The sequence below is a fragment of the Maniola hyperantus genome, chromosome 4 (genome assembly GCF_902806685.2).
Source record: "Maniola hyperantus chromosome 4, iAphHyp1.2, whole genome shotgun sequence".
In the NCBI taxonomy this organism is placed as follows: domain Eukaryota; kingdom Metazoa; phylum Arthropoda; class Insecta; order Lepidoptera; family Nymphalidae; genus Maniola; species Maniola hyperantus.
The window spans coordinates 2,421,514-2,447,235 of NC_048539.1; the positions used below are offsets into that span (position 1 = coordinate 2,421,514).

General features: G+C 37.5%; 1 protein-coding gene across 4 annotated transcripts in view; it reads left to right on the forward strand.

Moving 5' to 3' along the window:
- LOC117981953 (diacylglycerol kinase eta) overlaps positions 1–25,722 on the forward strand; it is a 108,409-nt gene that overhangs the window by 11,206 nt on the left and 71,481 nt on the right. For 3 of the 4 annotated variants that reach the window (XM_069498108.1, XM_069498109.1, XM_069498110.1), the window contains exon 2: positions 2,303–2,413. In XM_069498108.1, the coding sequence (XP_069354209.1) occupies positions 2,303–2,413 (111 nt within the window). Of the gene's footprint in view, positions 1–2,302; positions 2,414–6,567; positions 6,928–25,722 lie in introns of those variants that run through there. The other variant, XM_034968221.2, reaches the window with a different exon arrangement.

The window sequence follows — 25,722 nt, forward strand, 5'->3', positions numbered from 1 at the left end:
GTCTTAACCTGTGTCTTATTTAAGTGCCATTAGTACCTTTATAATAGCGCTAATAGCTGGAATATCCATTCAGCTTTAATGTCACTTATTAGTATGAGAGCTGACGGCCATAAAACTGTAATTGTCAAGACTTAACAACCTTTACGGCTTCTTTGAGAGGATTTAGATGGCGTCGAGAGATTTTATTGATGTACTAGCTTCTGCCCACGGCTTCGCCCGCGTGGTCTACAGGAAACACATGGTATTTTTTTATTCAGAAACAAACATTATAACATCAGGACGCGCACCCTGCACCAGCACCGAATAACACATATAACCTTCCAACCCCCATTTCATCCCTTTAGGGGGGGATTTTCTCATAGTCGTTTCTTAGCTGACACCTAACCTCAAGAAAAAACCTACTTTCCAAATTTCAAGTAATTAATATCAATAATTAAAACTGTCCCATACAAACTTTCATCCCCTATTTTATCACCCTTATGGGCGAATTTTCCAAAAATCCTGAAACATGTATTTCTTCATTTGTGACAGAAAAACCAAATACCAATTTTCATGCAAATAACTTGAAAAATGACAGACTTTCATACAAACTTCCATCCCCATTAAACCCACTTGGGGTGGAGAAAATAAAACCTATATTTATCCATTTTAGTGTTTAGAAGCTGACTTGGCCTTCCTTACCTATAATGAACAACATAGTTTTTGTTTGTACAGTACGCGGCAGAAAGTAATGTACATCGGCCTTTAGAATTACATTTTGGTTTTGTAGAGCGTTGTCTCTGTCAGTCTATATGAAGTGGTCGGTCTCAACGACAGAGACAAGCTGAGCTATCGAGGCTCTATGCTTATTTTTGTATACTCAAAGCTTTATGTTTAAAACATATTAAAAGTTATTCTTATAATTGGAAAAATATTTTGAAGCCTCAAATTAATTGAGTTTCGATACGAGAAAATGAAAAAATAACATTCCTATTAACTTTACCGATAGAGCTAGTTCACGTGTTGCACAACGGGTAGGACTTTGGAATTGCAATTATTAGAAATGTTATGTAGTATGGCTTCCCAACTGCCACATCAGCTTATGGTTTCAGCAATGGTAACAATAGAACCATACACTTGATTGCATCGCCGGCCCACTAATGAGCACGTGTAGGAGGCACGTGAATAAAGGGTTTAGTAGGTACATAACTAGCTGATGCCCGCGACTACATTTTTCAAAATCCCGCGGGAACTCTTTGATTTTCCGGGATAAAAAGTAGCCTCTGTATTAATCCAGGGTATAATCTATCTCCATTCCAAACTTCATCCAAACCCGTTCAGCCGGTTTTGCGTGATTGAGTAACAAACATCCAAACATCCAAACATCCAAAACATCCACACTTTCACATTTATAATATTAGTAGGATGTACCATGCATTACGTACGGCAAGGCATCTCCAAGGTCTGCACTCGTAAGTAATCGAAATTCCACGGATACGTACGAAGCGATTTGCCTCCTCATTTCTTATTCGAACCGCTAAGATTTGGAACACCCTTCCAGCATCAGTTTCCCCCTCCAATTATAATATGGGTACCTTAAAGTCAAGAGTGAATACTGGCAAGCGCGCTCCATCTTAGGCTGCATCACTTGCCATCAGGTTTGATTGCAGCCAAACGCTAGCCTATAAATTAAAAAAAAAACCCGGCCAAGTGCGAGTCAGGCTCGCGCAATGAGTGTTCTGTACTACAGTCGTATTTTTTCGACATTTTGCAGGATAATTCAACATACATAAAAATAAATAAAAATCTGTTTTAGAATGCACAGAAGAAGAAGAAGAAGACCTTTCATATGATATCCCACTTGATATAGTTATCTTATTTAGAAAATTGAAAATCCTAATTTTTAGTTCCCGACCACAATTTAATTTTTTTGTGAGATGTGACCACAAATTCACGGTTTTTAGATTTTTCCCCTAATGTCTGCTGATTTCATGATTCTAGGTCATCGGGAAGGTTGTAGGTTACCCTGTAGGTTTCTTGACAGACCGACAGACAGACAGACAGACAACAAAGTGATCCTATAAAGGTTCCGTTTTTCCTTTTGAGGTACGGAACCCTAAAAAATCGCTTGGTGGCACGGCTTTACCGCTAAGATGGTAACTAGCCACGGCTGAAGCCTCACTAGTGGGACCAGAGACAATTTAGAAATTATAAATTCCCAAATTGCCCCTGCCGGGAATCGAACTCGGGACCTCCCACTTATAAGACCAGAGCGCTTACCACTGCGCCAGGGAGGTCGTCAACAGTGTTTGTTTGTCCGTAGCCGGTGGTCAAGGAGGGGTACCTGATGAAGCAGACGCGCAGCTTCCTGCGATGGCAGCGGCGCTACTTTAAGCTGCGCGGGCGCACGCTCTACTACGCCAAAGAGAAGGACGTGAGTGACTATGGAATTGTAGTAACACATCTAGAGGAGGTTTACAAATTTACGCTCGACCATTATGAATGAAGCCATTGCGTGGCTATTTACAGTAATTTAGAGTTTATTTAGATTTTTTTATGCTTGATCAAATAAATGGATTGTTAACAAAACTATACAAATACATAAAAGAACATTAGTTTATTTTGTTATAAATTTTTGGTTGAATTTATGTTTTATTCAATACAAAAAGTTGTCTTAAACTAGCCATAAAATTCGTGAAAATTGGCAACAGTTCTTTTTTTTTCAGTAATGTGATTAAAAATCCATATTCTAGTACATTATAAGTCAATAAGACTATATTTCTGATATTCAAGTTTTTTTTTCAGTAAATAAGATGATTTTCAAGGACAAATTTAGGACTTCAAAGTTGAGTCTGTTATTTATTTAATTAAAAAAACTAGGTGCGGGAGATTGGACACTACAAAATAAATAAAATAGATTTTGTAAATATGATACATTTAAGGTCAATACGAAAGATTGAATTGAGAATTTTAAACACGTATTCAATTATATGAAAGTTCGTCCTATGATGGTAAATTTGGAGCTTGAAATCTTAGAATTTCATAGTTCAAGTGACAGCGGGCCCTTGACGTAAAGTTGAAATTGGACCACTGAATGTGTGCCGAGCAGGGTGCGACTGGGCTTGCCACACACTGTCGCCTTTATGGAAAGACTAGCTGATGCCCGCGACTTCGTCCGCGTGGATTTAGGTTTTTAAAAATCCCCTGGGAACTCTTTGATTTTCCGGGATAAAAAGTAGCCTATGTCACTCTCCAGATCTCTATCTATACCCATGCAAAAAATCACGTCAATCCGTTGCACCGTTGCGGCGTGATTGAAGGACAAACCAACAAACCATCAAACAAACACACTTTCGCATTTATATTTTACTAGCTGATGCCCGCGACTTTGTCTGAGTGGATTTAGGTTTTTAAAAATCCCGTGGGAACTCTTTGATTTTCCGGGATAAAAAGTAGCCTATGTCACTCTCCAGGTCTTTATCTGTACCCATGCAAAAAATCGCGTCAATCCGTTGCACCGTTGCGACGTGATTGAAGGACAAACCAACAAACAAACACTTTCGCATTTATAATAAGGGTACTGATTATGGAAAGATGGATCATGTTTCAGTAAATGACCTTATTAAGTATGTTTTTATTAGAAAAAGCGCGGATTTATAACTTTTTTTTAAAAGTTATTAGAGTATGACGGATCGAGCAGCTTTTCAGAGATCTTCTGAGAGGCTTGCGATCATTCATATACGTCGTAGTTAAAGACGTGCTATTGGATATCTATAATGATATCAACATACCTACTAAAGCTCCCAACAATTGCCATAGGGTGTCGTCAATTTTGCATATCAAAGAACACAATACTCCTTTCAGGAGTTCATGTTAAAGATTCCTAAAGTGCCTGTAGTCTTAGTACAATTTAACACTTCTCGATAACGTTGATATAATATTTCGAACATTGAAATACTATATAGTCAGAGGAAAATGATTAAGGCAAATGTTTTCAAATCGTTTATTTAATAAGTATCTACTACCGATTTTTCTATAACAAATTTTCAGGGTATTAGCGGACAGCGATCAATGTATGAGAACTTTAAGGCCCAGAAAAGATAGCGCAACGCAAATGCACATTTCAGATACTAGTTTAAACCCTGTTTGGAAACGTGATCCATACACGGTGCAATCACTATTGTGATGAAATTATCTCAGAATAATTCTACTTGTATCTGCTTCTTATCTGATTTTGTTATTCGAGAGTAGCCACTTAAATTTATATTGTACATCAGACACGGATTTTTCCAACCTCAAACACAAAATTAATGGTTTCTTGTTTATTCATTTTGTAAAAGCGCGCCTTTTTTTTAATAGAGATAGCGAGTAAACGAGCAGGCGGGTCACCTGATGTTAAGTGATTACCGCTGCCCATGAACATTTGCAGCACCACAGGAACCGCCGCGATGCGTTGCCGGCCTTTTAGGAATTTGTTGGTCCGCCCCTTGGATAACCCCATGTTGTAATCTAGTGGGAACACCGCCTATGGGAGTTGGTTCCACAGTTTGCATGTACGTGGAAAGAAGGATCTGGCACAGCGGACGGCCTTTGATAAAATTAGTTTTACATAACTACCGCAAGACGGTTTCAATGCAACTTAATCAGCGATGCGTTTCAAACTAGTTGACACGTATGTTTATACGTAGACAATAGAGGCATGAAACTGAAAAGACGTAACTAGTGTTGCAGTTTCATCAATTTTGAGTTCCATCTTGTGGTCTAAGCCTCAAACAGTATAATGTTTAAAGATCTATTTTACTCAAACTTTATAGTGGTTCGAGATTCGAAATAAAATATCGACGTTATCGAGATGAGCAAACTTTTACTAACCCTAATCCCTAGCTCGGAGAGAACATAAACGAAAAGCATTTCTCAGAATGCAAGAGCTTTCTAAGTGCTATTTTCTATTCTAACAGTTTACACTGATGCACGAAAGGTTAAAATCTTAGACATTTAAGACTTTGTAAAAGATTTTAAAAGGTACATTTATCTAAAGTTAAAATGGGGCGATTCGACATTATAAAAGATGTTCAAGACATTAAAAAACCGGCCAAGTGCGAGTCCGACTCGTGCACTGAGAGTTTCGTACTGCAGTCGTATTTTTTCGACATTTTGCACGATAAATCAAAAACTATTATGCATAAAATAAAATAAAAAACTGTTTTAGAATGCACTAATGAAGCCCTTTCATATTATGATACACACAACAAAGCCGCGGATGTTACTCGCCGGCATTGCCGCGGGCCGAGGGGCCATTATTTTCGCGGATTCGGATAAGAGTGGTGTTTACACACCACTCTTATCCGAATCCGCGAACCTCGATGTATCTGGCACGCGCTGACTTTTAGTCCAATTTACTTTGTAGTACCTACCCACTAATGAATGAACTAACAATACTAACTTACTATTTAAGGAAAAATTGTAACTAACATACTAACAATCTATGGATCTATGAGTGGTCTGAAATAAACGTTTATTTATTTATTTATTTACTACTAACTAAATAGTGAGCGCAACAGTTATATTCAACAAAATATGAATGATAAATGAAATAAATAAAAATCTTCGACATCTCTCGGATGATGATAGAGATCCGACACACTCACCCAAGACCGTAATAACAGGATTTTTTCTTTTCAAATAGGTAATCCTCTATCCTAATCCTCCTAATTGAGCCTCAATAGCTCAACCGGTAAAGGAGTGGACTGAAAACCGAAAGGTCGCCGCCGGTTCAAACCCCACCCGTTGCACTATTGTCGTACCTACTCCTAGCACAAGCCTGACGCTTAGTTGGAGAGGAAAGGGGAATATTAGTCATTTAACATGGCTAATATTCTTTAAAAAAAAAAATCTCGTTCAAAGCTTTTATTAATATTAAAATACATTATTAAAACAATAAATTATTTAGTATGCTTAGTTAGATTTAGTATGCAAGTTGTATTAATTTTATTTAAAACAACGAAATTCAGGAATTGAGTAAAATGATTTTTTACGCAACCAACGAAAGAGATTTTTCAAAGCCCCCGCAGGTTTCTTTTATATATTTTCAACTAAAAAACCTTACCAACATTCAAATGTGAAATAGGCGTCCCGCCTATATGCAATACAGAATTCTCCAATAAATAATCACCAAATCTTCTAAATATATAAAAGGAAAAGGTGACTGACTGACTGACTTATCTATCAACGCACAGCTCAAACTACTGGACGGATCGGGCTGAAATTTGGCATGAAGATAGCTATTATGACGTAGGCGTCCGCTAAGAAAGGATTTTTGAAAATTCAACTCCTAAGGGGGTGAAATAGGGGTTTGAAATTTGTGTAGTCCACGCGGACGAAGTCGCGAGCATAAGCTAGTTAGTAATAATCGTCAATTTTTAACCGACTTTAAAAAAGGAGGAGGCTAGCCCGCTACCATCTCAGACTGCATCTTCACTTACCACCAGGTGAGATCGCAGTCAAGGGCTAACTTGTATAGGAAAAAAAGTACGACTTTTTGTCGCACGACATGTCCGTAGTGTGGAGCTTCGCTGCGTTAACCAGGGCGGCTACACCTGGGCGGGCCGAGACGGCTGGGCGCCGACGCTCGCTAACTCCACTCTACGCTTTTCAGTTTTCAGTCGCGCTTCAGGCGCGGAACGATAAGGTTCCTCCGCGCCGCCCTGAAAAACACCCCGCGCGAACATTTCACAACAAGATCATTAATGAAAACCACCCCCTAACTGTACTATACGCAATAATACATGCCTTATAACCTCTGTACTGTAATATTCTTCGCTAGTGTACCTTAAATGTTAGTATTCGTTGTTATATTGTGCACGTTCGGTTGTTTGACCTGGTTTTAAATCCGAGACTTGCACAATTGGCTACCCGTGTCCGGAGCTGCGGCTACGTAATTTTGATATTGTAAGTATTATTTTATTTATATAATATTTAATTAGGTACATGTCATTAAAACTTCGGCACAGAAGGATAAGAGAACTGTAGCCCAGCATTCGATGGAACCTCGTGCGTAATACTAGAGTTCTTCTAGCCAGTCCAGTAATTTTGGATAGTAGATGCGTACCACCTATTTGAAAAATATTGAGAAGTTTCCTTACGGGTGAAATTGGTAATAAAATCAATGTATTCTCACTGTAATCTGTCGATAAGTTACTTAGCAGTATTGTTATTTGACAAAAAATATCATACAATTTTTGACAAAATAACGTTCCTATAACTTATAATTTATTAATTTTGGCCTACAAAGTAAGATAAACACGATATTATAATAAAAGGTATAAATATATATCGCGTTAATAAATTAAACGTGTTTACTTACAAACGGCTAAAAGAGTTTATATGTTATTTTTTCGTGTTAGATTTTTATAAATTACAGCGAATAGCGGTTTCCAGGTCGACATAAAGGAAATGCCGTCATATTTGTTTTGATATATTATTTTAATTTTTTTGCGAGAAATGATTTAGTGTATTAAGCGATTCAAACGTATAGTTCTACTAGTTTATGCTCGCGACTTCGTCCGCGTGGACTACACATATTTCAAAGCTCTATTTCATCCCCTTAGGGGTTGCATTTTCAAAAATCGTTCCTTAGCGGATGCCTACGTCATAATAGCTATCTGCATGCCAATTTTCAGCCCGGCCCGTCCAGTAGTTGGAGCTGTGCGTTGATAGATCAGTCAGTCACCTTTTCTTTTTATATATTTAGATTTTAATTTAGAACACAGTTTTTAGTTATTATAATATACATATATCACACTAAATCCGTTTCCAGATAAGTAATTTACTCAAATACACTTTTCTACTACAATTTATAAAAATAAACGTTTTTAAGTTGAATCTACAACTTTGGACGAGTTAAACGAACCTTTTATGTATTTTCGTGCTGTCTTTTTTACATTTCTAGCAACTTAAAGTTGCTAGAAATGTAAAAACTAGTGTAGAGTGCGCAAACTTTTTGAAAACTTCGGGAGTTAAAAAAGCTCTTGCTAAATTAGTATTATAAGAAATAACATTCACTTAATCCATACTTACATATTAACATTATAAATGTGTCTGTCTATCTATCTGTTTGTTTGTTTATCAGTTGACGAAAAAGATACTAAAATATAACATTACAGGAAAATACACAGGTCCTGGAAAAGAGTTCCCACGGGATTTTACAGAACCTAACCCATGTGGACGAATTTGCGTGCATCTCTCATTTATACAGAGATAGGTAGCTTGCATCTTAGAGACGGACATACACTTTTCCGCCAGTTAATCAAGGTATTTTAAATACCTAAATCCACAAAATGAAGTCGCGGGCATCATCATGTTTTTTTTTTCATATCTATAGAGAAGTATGTCCCTACTCCAACAATCAATCATGATCAACCCATCGCTGGCTCACTACAGAGCACGGATCACCTCTCAAAGAAAACTGAGAAGGGTTTGGCCATAGTCTACGTCACGCTGGCCATGTGCGGATTGGTAGACTTCGCACACCTTTGAAAACATTGTGGAGAACTCTCAGGCATGCAGGTTTCCTCACGATGTTTTCTTTCACCGTTAAAGCAAGTGATATTTAATTACTTAAAAACGCACATAACTCCGAAAAGTTAGAGGTGCGTGCCCGGGATCGAACCCCCGACCTCCGATAAGATGGCTGCTATTTGACTATAAGTAGGTATAAAATCGACGTAGCCATATTTTTTTTGGCGAAACGAAAGGTCCTCGGGAGCTTAAGATAAGTCGATGTTTGCCAAACACTCGTGCTATTTCGATTTGGTATTATGGAGCAGTTTTGGGAAAATATTGTTTCACCAAAAACTATGTAGAAAAAAAGAAAGTAGCTTCGTGCGGTTTCATACAAATATTCGTTTGCGAGAAAGGATGCATGTAACTTAGTAAATCTTTGTTGGATTTTAATATCTTTTTCAGCGTACGTAAGTAATAATATTTATCAAATTCAAAGTGGGAAAATACCCAATTTAGAAAATATAATTTCCCACACTGCCCCTGCCAGGAATCGAACCCGGCACCTCCCACTTATAAGACCAGGGAGGTCGTCGAAGTTAAAAATAGAAGCAGGTTTTAATTAATTTGCTCTTGAAAACAAAACCCTGAAGTCGGGTCCCATTACGCATTGTAGTTAGTTGATGACAGGGCAAACTTAGTTCTGAGTTCGCCTTGTGATTTGCCCTGAAGGGAAGAGCGCCTCAACATTAGCCGATAATATGATGGCTTAAAATGTAAAAAACCGGCCAAATACGTGGCGGGCCACGCGCAGTGTAGGGTTCCGTAGTCAAAATCCTCGAAAAACATATATAACTCCTTAACCTGTGACCCACAGTATTTTTAAAAGACCTATTCAACGATACCCCACACTATGGAGTAGACGAGAAAAAAAGAAGTTCATCCCCACTTTACATGTAGGGGAGCTACCCTAAAAAAAATATTTATCAAAATTTTATTTCACTTTGTCGGTGTGATTAATATTTATATCCATGCCAAATTACAGATTTCTAGCACTAATAGTTTCTGAGATTAACCGAGGACGAACGGACGGATGGACAGACGGACGGACATGGCGAAACTATAAGGGCTCCTTGTTTACTACGGAACCCTAAAAAGGTTGACTTTCATCCCAGGAAATATACTAGACCCACGGGATAAGAGATGAAAACAAAATTCACGTGGACCGGGTCGCCAGCGTGGTTTTTATATAATAGGTACTAGATGATGCCCGCGACTTCGTCCGCGTGGATTTAGGGGTTTAAAAATCTCGTGGGAGCTCTTTGGTTTTCTGGATTCAAACAAAGTCTTTGTCCTTCCCTCGAATGCAAGCTATCTCAGTACCATATTTCATCAAAATCAGTTAAATGGATGAGCCGCGAAAAGCTAGCTGACCGATAGACAGACGGACAGACAGATAGACACACTTTCGCATTTATAATATTAGTATGGAAGTATGGATCATGAAAACATCGTCAAAGTGGCTATTTGACGATCCTATCATATATGAGGGTTCATTTTTTCCTTTTTAAGGTACGGAACCCTAAAAAGTAAATAAAAATTACCTACGTGTATTGTTATCTATACCTTGTACGATGGTACGGATAACGGAACCCTCCGTGTGCGAATCTTAAAAACTATGCATACTAACTATTATGCGAATGTTTGCACAGTCCAACGGTTTGACCGATTTTGATGAAATTTGGTACAGAGGTAGTTTATATGCCGGGGAAGGACATAGGCTACTTTTTATCCCCGAAAATCAAAGAGCTCCCACGGGATTTTTAAAAAAACCTAAATCCACGCGGACGAAGTCGCGGGCATCATCTAGTTTCCAAATAAAACGGCTTTCACAAACCCAAGATTAATGAATCGCTTCGGACCTTTTTACATTATAGAATTGATGCCATTAAAGTGAGGCCAAGAAAGGGCCTCTCAAACGAAATATCATAAGCCCGAGCCCACGCCAATTTCCTTCTTCAAGCCTAGTTTCGTTCATGTAATACTGATACACTTCTGCAAAAAGTCAATTTATTCTCGTCAGTCCATTATGCTGTATGTAATAGGGTGTTTGGGATTTGTAAACGAGTTTGTGCCTACATTCATAATATCGTATAATAAATTGGGATTTTGGGCTTGAATAGGCTCTAAATACCTCGTACCTATATATATGCGTACTTAATAAAACTCCCATCTGAGTAACAAACAACGCGTTGCAAAATTGCGCGACTTTTTGAAGTTTTTATTTGAAAACTGTATAGAATAACTATAATGCTGCTATGTGATTTTTGGGTATGCAATCTAAATCTATGTAAAATCATATTATAGTTATAGTAATATTTAATAATATTTAATAGTAGTATAGTAATATTATATGTAACTATGTATGTATGTGTGTACTATGCTAATAATTATTAGAATTTATTAATTGTGTTAAAAAAGAAAAAAAATTGCATGCCAGAAATGGCCGATTACATTGATTCTTACTTACCTTAAAAATTAACTACCATTATGACATGTATGATGATTTATTTATGATTTTATAAATGCGCCTATATCACTCTCCATGTCTTTATCTATACCCATGCAAAAAATCACGTCAATCCGTTGCACCGTTGCGACGTGATTAGAGGATACACCAACAAACCATGAAACCAACAAAATAACAAACAAACACACTTTCGAATTTATAATAAGGGTAGGTACCTACTGATTATTTTCTACGAATTTGTTAGCAGACTAAAGCCAGGAAGACTTTTTCCCCTCGTCACACACCACGTTAAGTCACGCCACGAATATTGGTTAATCAACGCAAAACATCACATTAGATGACACATATGGGTCGCGCCCACCCCGCAAACTTACACGGACCATCCACGAAAAACATTACATTGAAAAATAAACCTTAGGTACATTACAACATTAAGGACGAGGGTTAGAATCTTTGGTAGTAAAAACATCTTGGTAGATAAGAGTCGGATTTATTCAGTTGCGTAGTGGCAAATTGAATCGTTAGTAGTTGAAATAAGGTTGTTAGTTTCCGCAAATGGGTTTGTTGTGGCATAGTATTATTCGCGTGGGTAGAGATTTGTATGGATTAGGGTTTTTCCCATTTATCATGGACGTCGGAAATCGCCATTTTTAACTCTATATGAATATCTAGTTTTCTTTGGCTTTTCCTTTGTGAAAAATATTTCCAGTTTTGGAGTCATAGGACTACAGATTAGAGCCTCAATAGCTCAACGGTTAAGGCACCGACGGAAATCCGAAAGGTCGGCAATTCAAACCCCACCCATTGCACTATTGTCGTACCTACCTACTCCTAGCACAAGCTTTACGCTTAGTTGGAGGGGTAACGGGAATATTATTCATGATAACAGTAGCATGGCTAATATTCTTTAAAAAAAATACGTTATAAGTAGGTGAGTCCATTATTTCAGAAGCTATAAGACTCTGACAGAGTTACAAAAAGAGACAGGCAAAGTGTAAATTCACAGTTAATTTAGAAACCTTATCCGCCTCATACTCCGATTGCCATTTTGACCTGTCGCATACTATAAGTATACTTTTAAACTTATTCAATTTAATTTTCATTTAAATAATTATACCAATGTGTTGATAATAATTTAATGATATAAATGCGAAAGTGTGTTTGTTTGTTGGTTTGTTCTTTAATCACGTCGCAACGGAGCAACGGATTGACGTGATTTTTTGCATGGGTATAGTCAAAGACTGGAGAGTGACATAGGCTACTTTTCATCCCGGAAAATCAACGAGTTACCGGAAACGCATTATGTGGCTTCACTCTTATTCATACTAATATCGTAACTGAATTTGGTATTTGACTCCAGTTTTTTTATTACTTTATTATAAACAAGGATAAAAATAATGACGTAAACTGAAAAAACTAATTAAATCGATCAAATAACAAAAAGTTATAAGCATTTAAATATTTCTGATTAGACAGAGATAGCGATATAGCATTTTGACGTCACACCTTACTAATGCCATACATAGTAGCTTCGTGCGGTTTCATACAAATTTTCGTATTGCGAGAAAGAGATAGAAGACCCTCCCACTCCAAAATTAAAATGCCTGTCTTTGTAAATCTTTGTTGGATTTTAATATTTTTTCAGCGTAGGTACGTCATTATTTTTATCCTAGTTTATAATAAAGTAATAAAATTTATCCGATTCAAAAGTACGAAAATACTCAATTATTATTGATCGCTATAAATCAATATCAAAATGCAAAGCTCACTCCAGTATGGTCTACCTGCTGTAATTAAAATAGAAATATTAAGGTCACACATATCGTAAATTGCGTCATACACAAATTATTTAAAACCCTGGAAACAGGTGCGGAGAGCAAAAAATTTAAATTTAAGCGGTACAAAGCGTCAAGCGCCGCTTTAATTAAGCGAATTTACCTCAGGCCAGGGCATACCGTAACGAAGAACCGTAGCTTAACGATTATACAGTAGGTACGTTAATGGTCACACGTCGCGGACGATTGTACCGATTTAATGATTTCTGAACAACTAGCGAATACCCGGCGTGTGCTACTACGGTAAAAGAAGGCACCTAATGCATTGTGTTTAGTGGTTTAAAACCAACTTCACATTATTGCCTGTCTAATGAACCGGTTTGGCGCACATCGGCTGGATGGTTTCAAAATCTATGATGGACATAGGTAGAAAAATTTTTTGTTTTATACCTATAACTAGCTTATGCTCGCGACTTCGTCCGCGTGGGCTACACAAATTTCAAACCCCTATTTCACCCCCTTAGGGGTTGATTTTTCAAAAACCCGTCTTTGGCGTAGGCATCCGCTATGCCTACGCCATAATAGCTATCTGCATGCTAAATTTCAGCCCGATCCGTCGAGTAGTTTGAGCTGTGCGTTGATCGATCAGTCAGTTAGTCAGTCAGTCAGTCACCTTTTCCTTTTATACATTAAGATAAGAGGACTTTGCGAAAGCACCTTTACTTGCGATCTAAAAGCGTCTAGACGCTTTAAGATCGCAATATCTAGCGTATACCTACTAGCAGACGCGTCTGCTCGTATAGAACGCTAGATACCTTGAAGGACGAAATCAAAGTTTTAGAATAATCTTTTGTCATTTTAATTACAGTAGTGCAATGTCCAATTGGAATAGAATTCCGTTCAGCTAACGCTGGCAAACATAACATCTTTCTAAAACACGCTTGAATATATTAAGACTTGTTCTAGCGTTCTATTACGTCACAATTTTACAAATTAATATAATCCTCGATAGCTCTACGGTTAAAGGAGCGGACTGAAATCCGAAAGGTCGCTGGTTCAAACCCCACCCGTTGCACTATTGTCGTACCTACTCCTAGCACAAGCTTGACGCTTAGTTGGAGAGGAAAGAGGAATATTAGTTATTTAACATGGCTATTATTATATTAAAAAAAGAAAAAAAAGAAAAAAAAAATTCCAATTATCCAAACCCCGTGGTAGACGTTTTTGAACACCTTAGTGTTGAACACCTCTTCACAAGAACGCTCGTTACTCTACTGTATGGTTGCTAAACTGGGTGCATACTAGTCAAATGGGTCACTTGCAGCCATGGACGCACGTTTAACGAGGGAGAAATTAATTAAGAAATTTTTAATTGCTCTCAAAAAACTTAAGTTTATCTTACGCGCCCAGGTGTAAATTGACAAGGAATTGAAAATTTTGCCCTTTGGTCCTTTTTAGGGTGCCGTACCCGAAGGCTGCTAACGTAATGGGACCCTATTACTAAGCCTTCGCTGTCCGTCCGTCCGTCAGTCTGTCAGCAAGCTGTTCTTGTAAACCGTACCTATAGGTAGAGAGTTGAAATTTTCACAGAATGTATATTTCTATTGCTGTTATAACAACAAATAAAAACGAGGATGGCGAATTTTTCTTACATCAAATGACTTTTATTACCTGTTATCTCCCAAAGCCACCATGACCCATATAAACATCCAAACAAACGTTCCTCCCAGTGTTGTGGACAACACGCAGATAAACTTTCAGCTTTTATAAAATAACGAAGGTCTGGCACGCGCTGGCTCTCTCTCTATAGCTAATAAAAAGCTAAGCTGATTCTTAGTCCCATACATGGTATCCACGAGTGAACTAGAGAGAGGGAACTCTTGGTTTGATCGTGAATCGACGATTATGTCAATAAAACCGGCCAAGTGCGAGTTCCGTACTACAGTGGTATTTTTTCGACATTTTGCAGGATAATTCAAAAACTATGATACATAAAAATAAATAAAAACCTGTTTTAGAATGCACAGGTGAAGACCTTTCATATGATACCCCACTTGATATAGTTTTCTTACTCAGAAAATTGAAAATACTAATTATTAGTTCATGACCACAATTTAATTTTTTTTGTGTGATGTAACCACAAATTCACGGTTTTCAGATTTTTCCCCTAATGCCAAATTTCATGATTCTAGGTCAACGGGAAGTACCCTGTAGGTTTCTTGACAGACAGACGGACAGAGAGATAGACAGACAGACAGACAACAAAGTGATCCTATAAGGGTTCCGTTTTTCCATTTGAGGTACGGAACCCTAAAAATAGGGCTACCTAACGTCAATTACTTACTACTAGCATTTGACGGCTGCCAGTGACGTCAAAACCTCGATGTTTTATCACAAGTTCCATAAGTAACTGTGTTATAACTTTGTAAGATGACGGATTACGATATCGATTATCGATGTTACTTTTCGTCTTTATTCGTTTACGGATCACTATCGAAAAAAAACTGTATAAAATAATACATTTCAGACGCACAACTTTAACTTATTGATTCACTCGAAGTGTTGGAAAAGGATAGTTTTGAAAAAAAATAAGTTTCTCAAACTAATCTACCGGGGCGGACTTAAGAACTGAGATGGATTAACCATCGAACCCTCTTATCCAGTCTAGCATTATCTACGTCATAGGAAATACCACAATTTTTCTTCTCACGTAAAGATAAAATATCATCATAATCATGATCAACCCATCGCCGGCTCACTACAGAGCACGGGTCTTTTCTTAGATTGAGAAGGGTTTTGGCCATAGTCTACCACGCTAGCCATGTGCGGATTGGTAGACTTGACACACCTTTGAGAACATTATGGAGTGCTCTCAGGCAAGCGGTCTTTAGTAGTGTAGTAGGCCGGTTGATCATGATGATGATGATATAAACTTTTGGGTACTTTTCATAGAGCCTCTACACCAAACTCTAAGAATGTTTCATCCTTGTCACCAAGATAAACTTGGTTCTGTCCAAATGCAAACCGTATGTTGTGTAGAGTCTACACAATATACGGTATACAAACTCAACGAAGGTTTCAATACTGGTAACTAAGATATTAAACTTATTTGTGTTCAAATGCAGACTTTCTGTGAAGATCCTTAATTTTTCGTAGAGCCCCTACAATAAACTCTACGAATATTTAAATTCTTGTAATCAAGATTATTCATTGTTAATTAAAACATATTATAAACTACTTATACCCTTCAACGGTAGCCTACAGATCCAAGAATAAGCTCTTGTATTGTAACACTTCCTTACTACAGTTATGTTCGAAGTTGTATCATTATTCAAAGTGCACAATATATTATGTATGAACATCATTATAATGGTTGGCTTGAGGTAGGTACTCACCGATGTAACACTTCGATGCTACCATATAAGCGAATGCTCCTGCAGATGATTCACTAGTTAAATGATAGCCACCGAAGAGTGACATTTATTTTTAATCCATTGAAAGTTTTCTCCGAAAAAATGTTTTCATGTCACACAGTGCAACAGCGATGTAGAACCAACCAATAGCAAATAAACTCGGTGGCTATCAATCAGGTTGACCTTTGGGTTAGCTGGTCAGTACGCACACTAATGCATACCTTAGGAACGTGTCTAGCTGCTCCAATTACGCAAGTCTCCTTCGCCCCTTGATTAATAACAGAGGGTCTTGTAGCGGCGATTAACTCCAATTAACCAGGCTTGCGAGGCGTTATGCGAGACTAAGAAAATATAACTTTATGGAACCCTGAAAAAAAAGCATAAAGTGCGGTTCGTATTGCGTTGCAGCTGGCTGCCCGTAGCCGATAACAGCAGCAATTAGCAGCAACCTGATATACCACGCGGAGCGCTCTTTAAACTAATTGCTTACTGATGGATAACTAAAACCAAGATGAAGTATGGAGTGGCTAAAAAGGGATTTAAAAAAAATTGTTACTTTATTCTAAGCTTTAAAGTTTGGAACATCGATCGGCGCAAAGTTGCCTAGCTGTATTCTACAGGATATATTTTGAAGAGAGTGCCCAAGAACTTTTTGATCTGGTTCTTCCTTTAAGTTCCTAGTAGGTATCGTACTGCCAGGAATCACCAAGGTCTGCACCCGTACTCTATCAAAATTCCACGGACATGTATGAAGCGATTTGCCTCCGCGTCTCAAATTTGAACTGCTATAGGATATGGAACTCCCTTCGGGCTTTAGTTTTCCCCTTCAATTTTAATAAAGGTACCCAACCTTCAAATCAAGATTTAATAGGCACAAGCGCGCTCCACCTTAGGCTGCATCATCAATTGCCAGCAAGTCTGGTTGCAGGCAAGCGGTAGTTTATAAATTAAAAAAAAAAAAGATTTCGTCTGTCGACATATGATTTTTGTCCCGGAAAATCAAAGAGATCCTACGGAATTTCCGACAAACCAAATCCACGCGGACGAAATTGCGGATATCATCTAGTTTTTAGTAATTTACAGACCAGCTTTTTTGTTGTTTATAAACAGCAGAAGTTCTATTGTTTACTGAGCTATTTTTAAACTGAAACGAGCACTACATTCTTCAGTCACTTCAGTCCCGTGGATATTAAAGCAAAGTGCGAGAGTCGAGTACAAGTGGCCATTAGAGGAACAATTAGAAACTTGACACCATCATCGTTAAGGTGCCTAGAAGGGCTCCTAAGAAAAGATTTTAATAGACGACACTTGTATGTAATGGTTAAAACTTTTTCGCTTGATTTTAATAAGAATTTTTAGAAATAACAACCGTCCACGTCTCATGGCCCCACCAACCTCTCGGTTATATGGGCCGAATCGCGGGAGTGCACCCTGCACCCGTTCGGTACTTGCTCTTGGCGTTTTTCCGGGGCGCCGGGTTTTAGCGGATGCCTACGGCACAATAGCTATCTGCATGCCTCAGCCCGATCCGTCCAGTAGTTTGAGTTGTGGGTTGATAGATCAGTCAGTCAGTTAGTCAGTCAATCAGTCACCTTTTCCGTTTATATATTTAGATAAATCCAAAGTAACCTATTTTACTTTTTTAAACATCACAAAAAACTTACGCAAAGAACGTGTTGACACTGGTCCCTCGTTAGCCGTTAAAAACAGCAAGCTCTGGGTAGAACTGTTTACAAAAGCACATATTAATGACTCCCTGAATTAAACGACGCAAAGGTTTTGTGAGAAAAATTTATAAATAAAAAACTAAATAAGTATACTAAATGCTTTTATAAATAGAGCCTCAATAGATCAACGGGTAAAGGAGTGGACTGAAAACCGAAAGATCGACGGTTCAAACCCCGCCCGTTGCACTATTGTCGTACCTACTCCTAGCACAAGCTTGACGCTTAGTTGGAGAGGAAGGGGGAATATTAGTCATTTAACATGGCTAATATTCTTTAAAAAGAAAAAAAAAAAACTAGCTTATGTCCGCGACTTCGTCCGCGTGAAGTACACACAACTTTCGAATAACAAATTTCGAATCACTATTTTACACCCAGGGTTGATCTTTAAACATGAGATTTTAAGATATGAGCTTAAAAAAACATGTCATGCTGCTAAATGCAAAATATTAACTACAGAACTTCTTTATACACAACTAGCTTATACTCGCGACACCGTCCGCGTGGACTACACAAATTTCAAACCCCTATTTCACCCCCTTAGGGGTTGAATTTTCAAAAATCCTTCCTTAGCGGATGCCTACGTCATAATAGCTATCTGCATGCCAAATTTCAGCCCGATCCGTCAAGTATAATTATTAAATCAATATAATAATTAAATAAATTTTTATTTAAGATAATAATTATTGTCACTCAATCAGTTAGGTACTCCTTTGATACTCTTGTAATAATTTGTTATATTGTTATAGGTAGCTTCATACCTTTTACATTTTGAAAACTACTTACTGAGTTTCTTGTAATTCATCTTGACAGAATCTGTTGAATTTCTGTAATTTATCCGTTCAGTGGAAAATCCGTGAAATGTCTCCTCATTTGTAACTTCGAAGAAATTAATTACAAAAGGTACTGCTCAAAATAAAATCGTTTTCGCTGTCCGATCCGATGTTGAATTCACGTTCTAAATATATAAAAGGAAACGGTGACTGACTGACTGACTGATTTATCAACGCACAGCTCAAACTAATGGACGGATCGGGATGGAATTTGGCATGCAGATTGCTATTATGAGGTGGACGTCCGCTAAGAAAGGATTTTTGAAAATTCTACCCTTAAGTAGGTAAAATAGAGGTTTGAGATTTTCGTAGTCCACGCGGACGAAGTCGCGAGCATAAGCTAGTATACTATAAGCTTCATACGGAGCCGTAAGTAAGAGTCAATAGTCAATTTATTGGTAAGAAGTTTACAAGTCACATAAAATAAGAAATAAAAATTTTGTTACAAAAATATTGTAAACATGTCATTACCTAATATCTTAATTAAAATACCATATTTATAACTGTTATACAATTATAATATAATAATAATAATAATAGCCTAGTGATAAAGTATCCGCCTCCTATTCGGGAGGTCGGGGGTTTGATCCCGGGCAGGCACCTCTAACTTCTCGTCTCGGAGTTACGTGTACCTATAAGTTTTAAACGATTGAATATCACTTGCATTAACGGTGAAGGAAAATGTTTTCCGAGGAAACCTGCACGCTTGAGAATTCTCCATGATGTACTCAAAGGTGTGTGAGCCAATCCACATTTGGCCAGCGTGGTGGACTATCAACTAAACTCTTTTTATTCTGAGAGGAGATCCGTACTCAGTAGTGGGCTGGCGATGGGTTGATCATGATGATGATTATGAGATGTTGCCTGCCACTTTGACGATAGGTTCAGTTTTTAAATATCCAGGAGGAGCCTTTTGTTTTTTTCGGGATAAAAGTTATCTCATGTCTTTAGGTAGTGAATGCCAAATTTGGGAAAAATCTATGTTCTGCAGTGGACAGCCGCACGTTGAAATGATGATGATAATTTGAGTATTTGGCACAAATACTGTCGGTTTTCATATCGGGTCGATGTCGTATCTGACGGTGAGATGAGGATGAAGCCCCTGATTGGTAAACAAAAAGCTATTTCAAACAAAAAACTCCATTGTTGAATATTCTATTACATTTGCGAAGTAAAGCCCGGTTTTTATTATTCCAGTTACTGGAACTAGTAGGTAAGTTCGTTCCAGCGCTTCACTTTGCAATGGTGTGGCATTGGCTTCGTTCCATGGTAATCATTCATCCAAGCTTCGTTCATTTTTGATTAGTCAAATACAGATATCCATAGAGATAGTATATCTGACCTGAGAACTCTATACAATAGAGATGTGTCAACTTTCATGTCAAAAGTACGGTTCACCTTTAAAATAAGGACTAAAATCGTACGTTTGACTTGAAATTTGAAAAAAAAAGTTAAAACGGCGCGTGAGGAGTAAAATTTTACGCGTTATACAATAGTACCCAATTTGAATAAATGATTGACTATTTTGACTCGGCTAGGGCTTTGGTTGAATTTCGAAAAATCTGGCCTTATTCCTTATTTATATAATAAAGGAAGCCTCTGTGCAAATTTTCAGTTTTCTAGATTCAAGGGTTGGCCTAGGCGTTAATCAATCAGTGAGTGCACCAGTACTATACAAAAGAGCATGAGTTCTTAGAATGCTAAGAAACTAGAGCAATGTGAACTGGCCATAACACAATCGCCCGATTTATCACCCTGGTACACCTCATCGACTCACTAATTATTTAACTTTGCCAAAACGATACTCCGCCCTACTGTGGGCGGGCGGTGGAGCGATAATAATTGAGAAAGTTAAATTGTTAGTATCTCGCAACAGGCGTCGTGTTTTGTGCCGTAATTTCGCTACTTGTTTATGGAATGAAATTTCATAATATGGCAGTTCGGCATAAAGGTTCGCATACACAGGCAACTTTTTAAGCAATTATTGCTCGGCAACATCTGAAATTAATCGAGAATTAAAGTGACTAAATCGAGCTACGCTCACATGACGTTCATTGCTGAAATCTGCGCCAAAATGGCGGAAATTCAGTTGCGTCAAGTACAGGTCGGCAATCGCAGGTCCAGCGTACCTACTTGTATTAGTAAAGGTCAGTGGTGCGGACGATATGATATTATGAGTCATGATAATATCGACTTTATTTGTTGGTTTTAAAGAAACTGCATTTGTCTAGACGTTGTAAATCCCTAGTTAGTACCTACAGTTAGCCGACGTTTGTTATCTGCGTTTAGCCCGTAGCAGGATTAGGATAAACTGAGAAGATAAAGGAGACTGCTCTATACAAATGCCGATCTTTATAATCCCTGTTTAATCCAGTAAGTTCATTCCAGCTCTGGACTGGAATATCATCAACATATACAGGGTGTAACCAGAACGCTGGCAAAAACGAAGACAGGTGATAGTGCTGATGATTACTAATATGGTACTTACCACAAAAAAAACGCGATAAAATATTAAAAAATTCTATAGTTTTGTAAAAGATTACGATATATTGCATATAAAACATCTGACTGACGCTAGAGGTGAACGAACGTTGCGTAAGTAGGCCACTCGAAGTCAATGTCGCGTCTTAGGCGGGGCATCGGCCCGAGTTTTGCATGTTATTTTTCAAATACTAAATAAAATAAAATAAATACTAAATCACTAAAACTACAAAACGAGGCAAATGGTTATTGGTATTGGATTGTGTTTAGGTAGTATAACAATAACGCTAAGTTTTTGCTAGCGTTCGGTTACACCCTGTAAATTAATTCAGTCATTTATTTGTAGCTATTTATTGTTGTAAACAAACTCTAAATATTTAAGCTTGTTTAAAATGTGAAACGACTCGCCTCCCCCAGGCTGTTTAGAAAAATCTTTAAACTTACCTATTTCTGATTTGATCATGTAGACAAACTCCAAACATAACTTAGGCAGGGCCTTGCACTAAAGCTTGTTAAACTACATTTTTGTAAAGATATTAAAGATTTTATTTATTTATTTATTTATTTATTTATTTATTTAACTCTGTCTATCGTCCACTGCATGTTGCACCATACAGATTCGACCTGTTTCAGCGGATTATAGCAAATTAAGCTCTTGGTTCATTGTATACTAGCTTATTCCCGCGACTTCGTCCGTGTGGACTACACATATTATTTCAATCCTCTATTTCACCCCCTTAGAGATAGAATTTTCAAAAATCCTTTCTTAGCTGGTGCCTACGTCATAATAGCAATCTGCATGCTAAATTTCAGCCCGATCCGTCCAGTAGGTTGAGCTGTGCGTTATTATTATTATTATTTATTTATTATTTAATTAGAACGGCCATAACGCCAATTAGTACAAACTAACATAAACATACTTACAAAAATTGTTAAAAATATAAATTTTAAAAAGCAAAATTATAAATTTTCACAAAAGTGCAAGATCTGACCCATGAGGTCAGCCCATTTGTCAGCAAATATGTCACAGCGAGGGGACTCCTTCAGCAGCGCGTTGAGCGCAGCCAAAGTGCGCGGTATGGGTGACCACTGACCGGAGCGCGCTACCGTGCGACTAAACGGACTTACGAAAAATTTGGAGCGGTGGCGGAGATAGCTGTAATTAGAGGGTGCATAAACGCAGCAGAGCTTGTTGTGTAGTTCAGAGCAGTCGATCACACCACTAAGAATCTTGCAAATTGTACCAATTTGGCCGCGTTGATAGATCAGTCAAACACCTTTTCTTTTTATATATTTAGATATAGACTTACTATTAAATTATTCACCAATTGGAAATATCTAATTTATTTTTATTATTTTATTTACATATCAGTACATATACTCGTACATTTTAATTTTGCATTAACATATTTCTGATTTGTATAGCAAAGCCTTGGCCTTGATTAGGTTTGTCTATACACCTACATTAATTTTATTAGCGTCCAGCGCTCGGAATTACAAGTATTTGCATATTATGTAGGTACATACGAAATGGCAGAATTAATAAAAAACATAATTCAAGCCAAATCGAAGGCCTCAAATCCTTGCCCTAATCCGTGCGTAAAAGATTATCCAAATTAAAGGTCACCCTTTCCAATCACATTTGGTTTTTGATGTGTGATCTGAATTGGGTTCATGTTCCCAATCGGGGATCGGGATTGCGGCGAACAATTTAATTAGACTTCAGAAAGATATTAAATACACATGATTCTATTGATATCGTCACCCACCTATTGGGTTTTATTTTTGAATCAAAATTAAATCCATACTAATATTATAAATGCGAAAGTGTGTCTGTCTGTCTGCTAGCTTTTCACGGTTCAACCGTTCAACCGATTTTGACGAAATTTGGTACAGAGGTAGCTTGCATCCCGGGGAAGGATATAGGCTACTTTTTATCCCGGAAAATTGAAGAATACCCACAGGATTTTTAAAAACCTAAATCCACGCGTACGAAGTCGCGGGCATCAGCTAGTAAAGAATAGAACTTTAAGTACATTCGTTTGTAACACAGAGAATTCAACTCAAGAATACGCATATCTATATACAAGGTTTTGCATGAAAACAAAATCATAAAATGTGCGCGGGGGACAGGGGAGAATGCCTTGTTGTGATTGGTTGTCTCAAAAGTCACATAATATGCGGAATGAGGGTACCTAACGGGCGTGGACCAACTTTTATGCTAAACAATGCCTAAGCTTAGCGATCGGGTGTGTCCGGTTTCCAAAAAAATCATTTTATTTTTAAACCAGCGGACAACGCTAAAAAAACTCAAACATCTTCACATTATTGCCTTTCTAATGAAACCGGTTTTAGACACATCGGTTGGATGTTTTCAAAGTCTATAACGGACACAGGTAGAAACATTTTTAGAGTTCCTTAGCCGAATGGCAAAAAACGGAACCCTTATAGATTCGTCATGTCTGTCTGTCTGGATGTATGTCACAGCCACTTTTTCCGAAACTATAAGAGATTCTTTAAACCGCGTTAAGATTTTTACATAAAAATAGAAAAAAAAACAATAAATCTTGGGGTTCCCCATACTAAGAACTGAAACTCAAATTTTTTTTTTCATCAAACCCATACGTGTGAGGTATCTATATATAGGTCTTCAAAAGTGATATTGAGGTTTCTAATATGATTTTTTTCTAAACTGAATAGTTTGCGCGAGAGACACTTCCAAAGTAGTAAAATGTGTGTCCCCCCCCCCTGTAACTTCTAAAATAAGAGAATTATAAAACTAAAAAAATATATGATGTACATTACCATGCAAACTTCCACCGAAAATTGGTTTGAACGAGATCTAGTACGTAGTTTTTGATTTATCGTGCAAAATTTCGATAAAACACGATTGTACTACGGAACCCTCAGTGCGCGAGTTTGTTTCGCACTTGGCCGGTTTTTGTATTGTATATAAGTAACTAGCTGCCCCGGCGAACTTAGTACCGCCTAACAGTCGATTTTTTTCAGGATTTTTTTAAAATTTTTCTCCGTAAGAACCATCCCCGTACTTCAAGGAATATTATGAAAAAAGAATTAGCGAAATCGGTTCAGCTGTTCTCGAGATTTGCGATCAGCAACACATTCAGCGATTCATTTTTATATATAGAGATATAAATTATACTTAGCTTTGTAGTTGTGTGTTCCAGCGGCGAAGAGTCAATATAACACGATTCCTATCGGCTTCCCTTTAAGAATTGGCATAATATAGCGTAAGTAGGTACTATTCACATAAATTCGGTAATACGTTCGTAAATACAAAGGTTGGATCGTCACAAATGCTAATTTTTTTTTGTTATTAAGTACTAATTTAAGTTAAAAACATAACAGCTAATGTAAGTAACATACACCATACAAGCCGTAAAATATCGGATTCCCTAGTTAGATTTTTGCGTAGTATTTATCTCTTTCATTTCCCTAGCGAAAGCGAAAGGAGCGAACTAGGTCTGTCTCGCTCTACGGTCGACTAATAAAGAGCACACCAATTTAATCTGGCCCAGTAGCGAATACGAATTTGGAACTCTGACAGGTCAGACAAATTTGACGTAAATAACTCGGTTGGATCCGAGTTACCCTATAATACCTCCAAATTAAAAATTATATTAATAGTATTGTTTTAACAGGTACATGCTACTATTTTGAGTATTTTGTATTTTGAAGGGTGATTTGATATTGATACATTTGTTTTTGTGAAGCGGCCATGCTTGTTTGTTTTTAAAGTTGTTAGTGGTGTTTTATTTTGATATAATAAATTGGGGATGTGATTAATAACTTATAAGTGTAAGTTCACGGTAATTTTGATTCAGTTTGGTAAGCCAAAATCAGAAATGGCCTTAATTCACATATATTGTTGTTTAACAGATTTCTTGTTACGTAACGATAGTAATTTTTCTAAATTAAGTTTTGAAAACAAAAATCGAACAGCTGATATTCTTTTAGGTAAGTACGTTTCCGGCTTCCCTTTATCAGATTTTCACCCTTCGCCACTGGTGTGTTCTGATGGTAGATATTGGTAACAACTTTCCGCAAAAACTATGAAAACTGATGCGTTACATAGTATACATATCGCAATACGCAAAAATTGCTTTACATAAGCACTCGAGAACATATTCTTAGATAATAAAAATACAAAGCCTCAATAACTCAACGGGTAAAGGAGTGGACTGAAAACCGAAAGGTCGACGGTTCAAACCCCGCCCGTTGCACTAGTGTCGTACCTACTCCTGGCACAAGCTTGACGCTTAGTTGGAGAGGAAAGGGGAATAATGGCTAATATTCTTCAAAAAAAAAAAACTGCGCACTGCAGTAGTAGGTTTTTAAAGTTGTTATTTTTATGACGTGATTTTTTGCATGGGTTATAGTTAAAGACCTGGAAAGAGACAAAGGCAGATTTTTTCGAAAAAACAAACAGATCTCAGGGGATTTTTAAAAATCTAAATCCACGCGAAC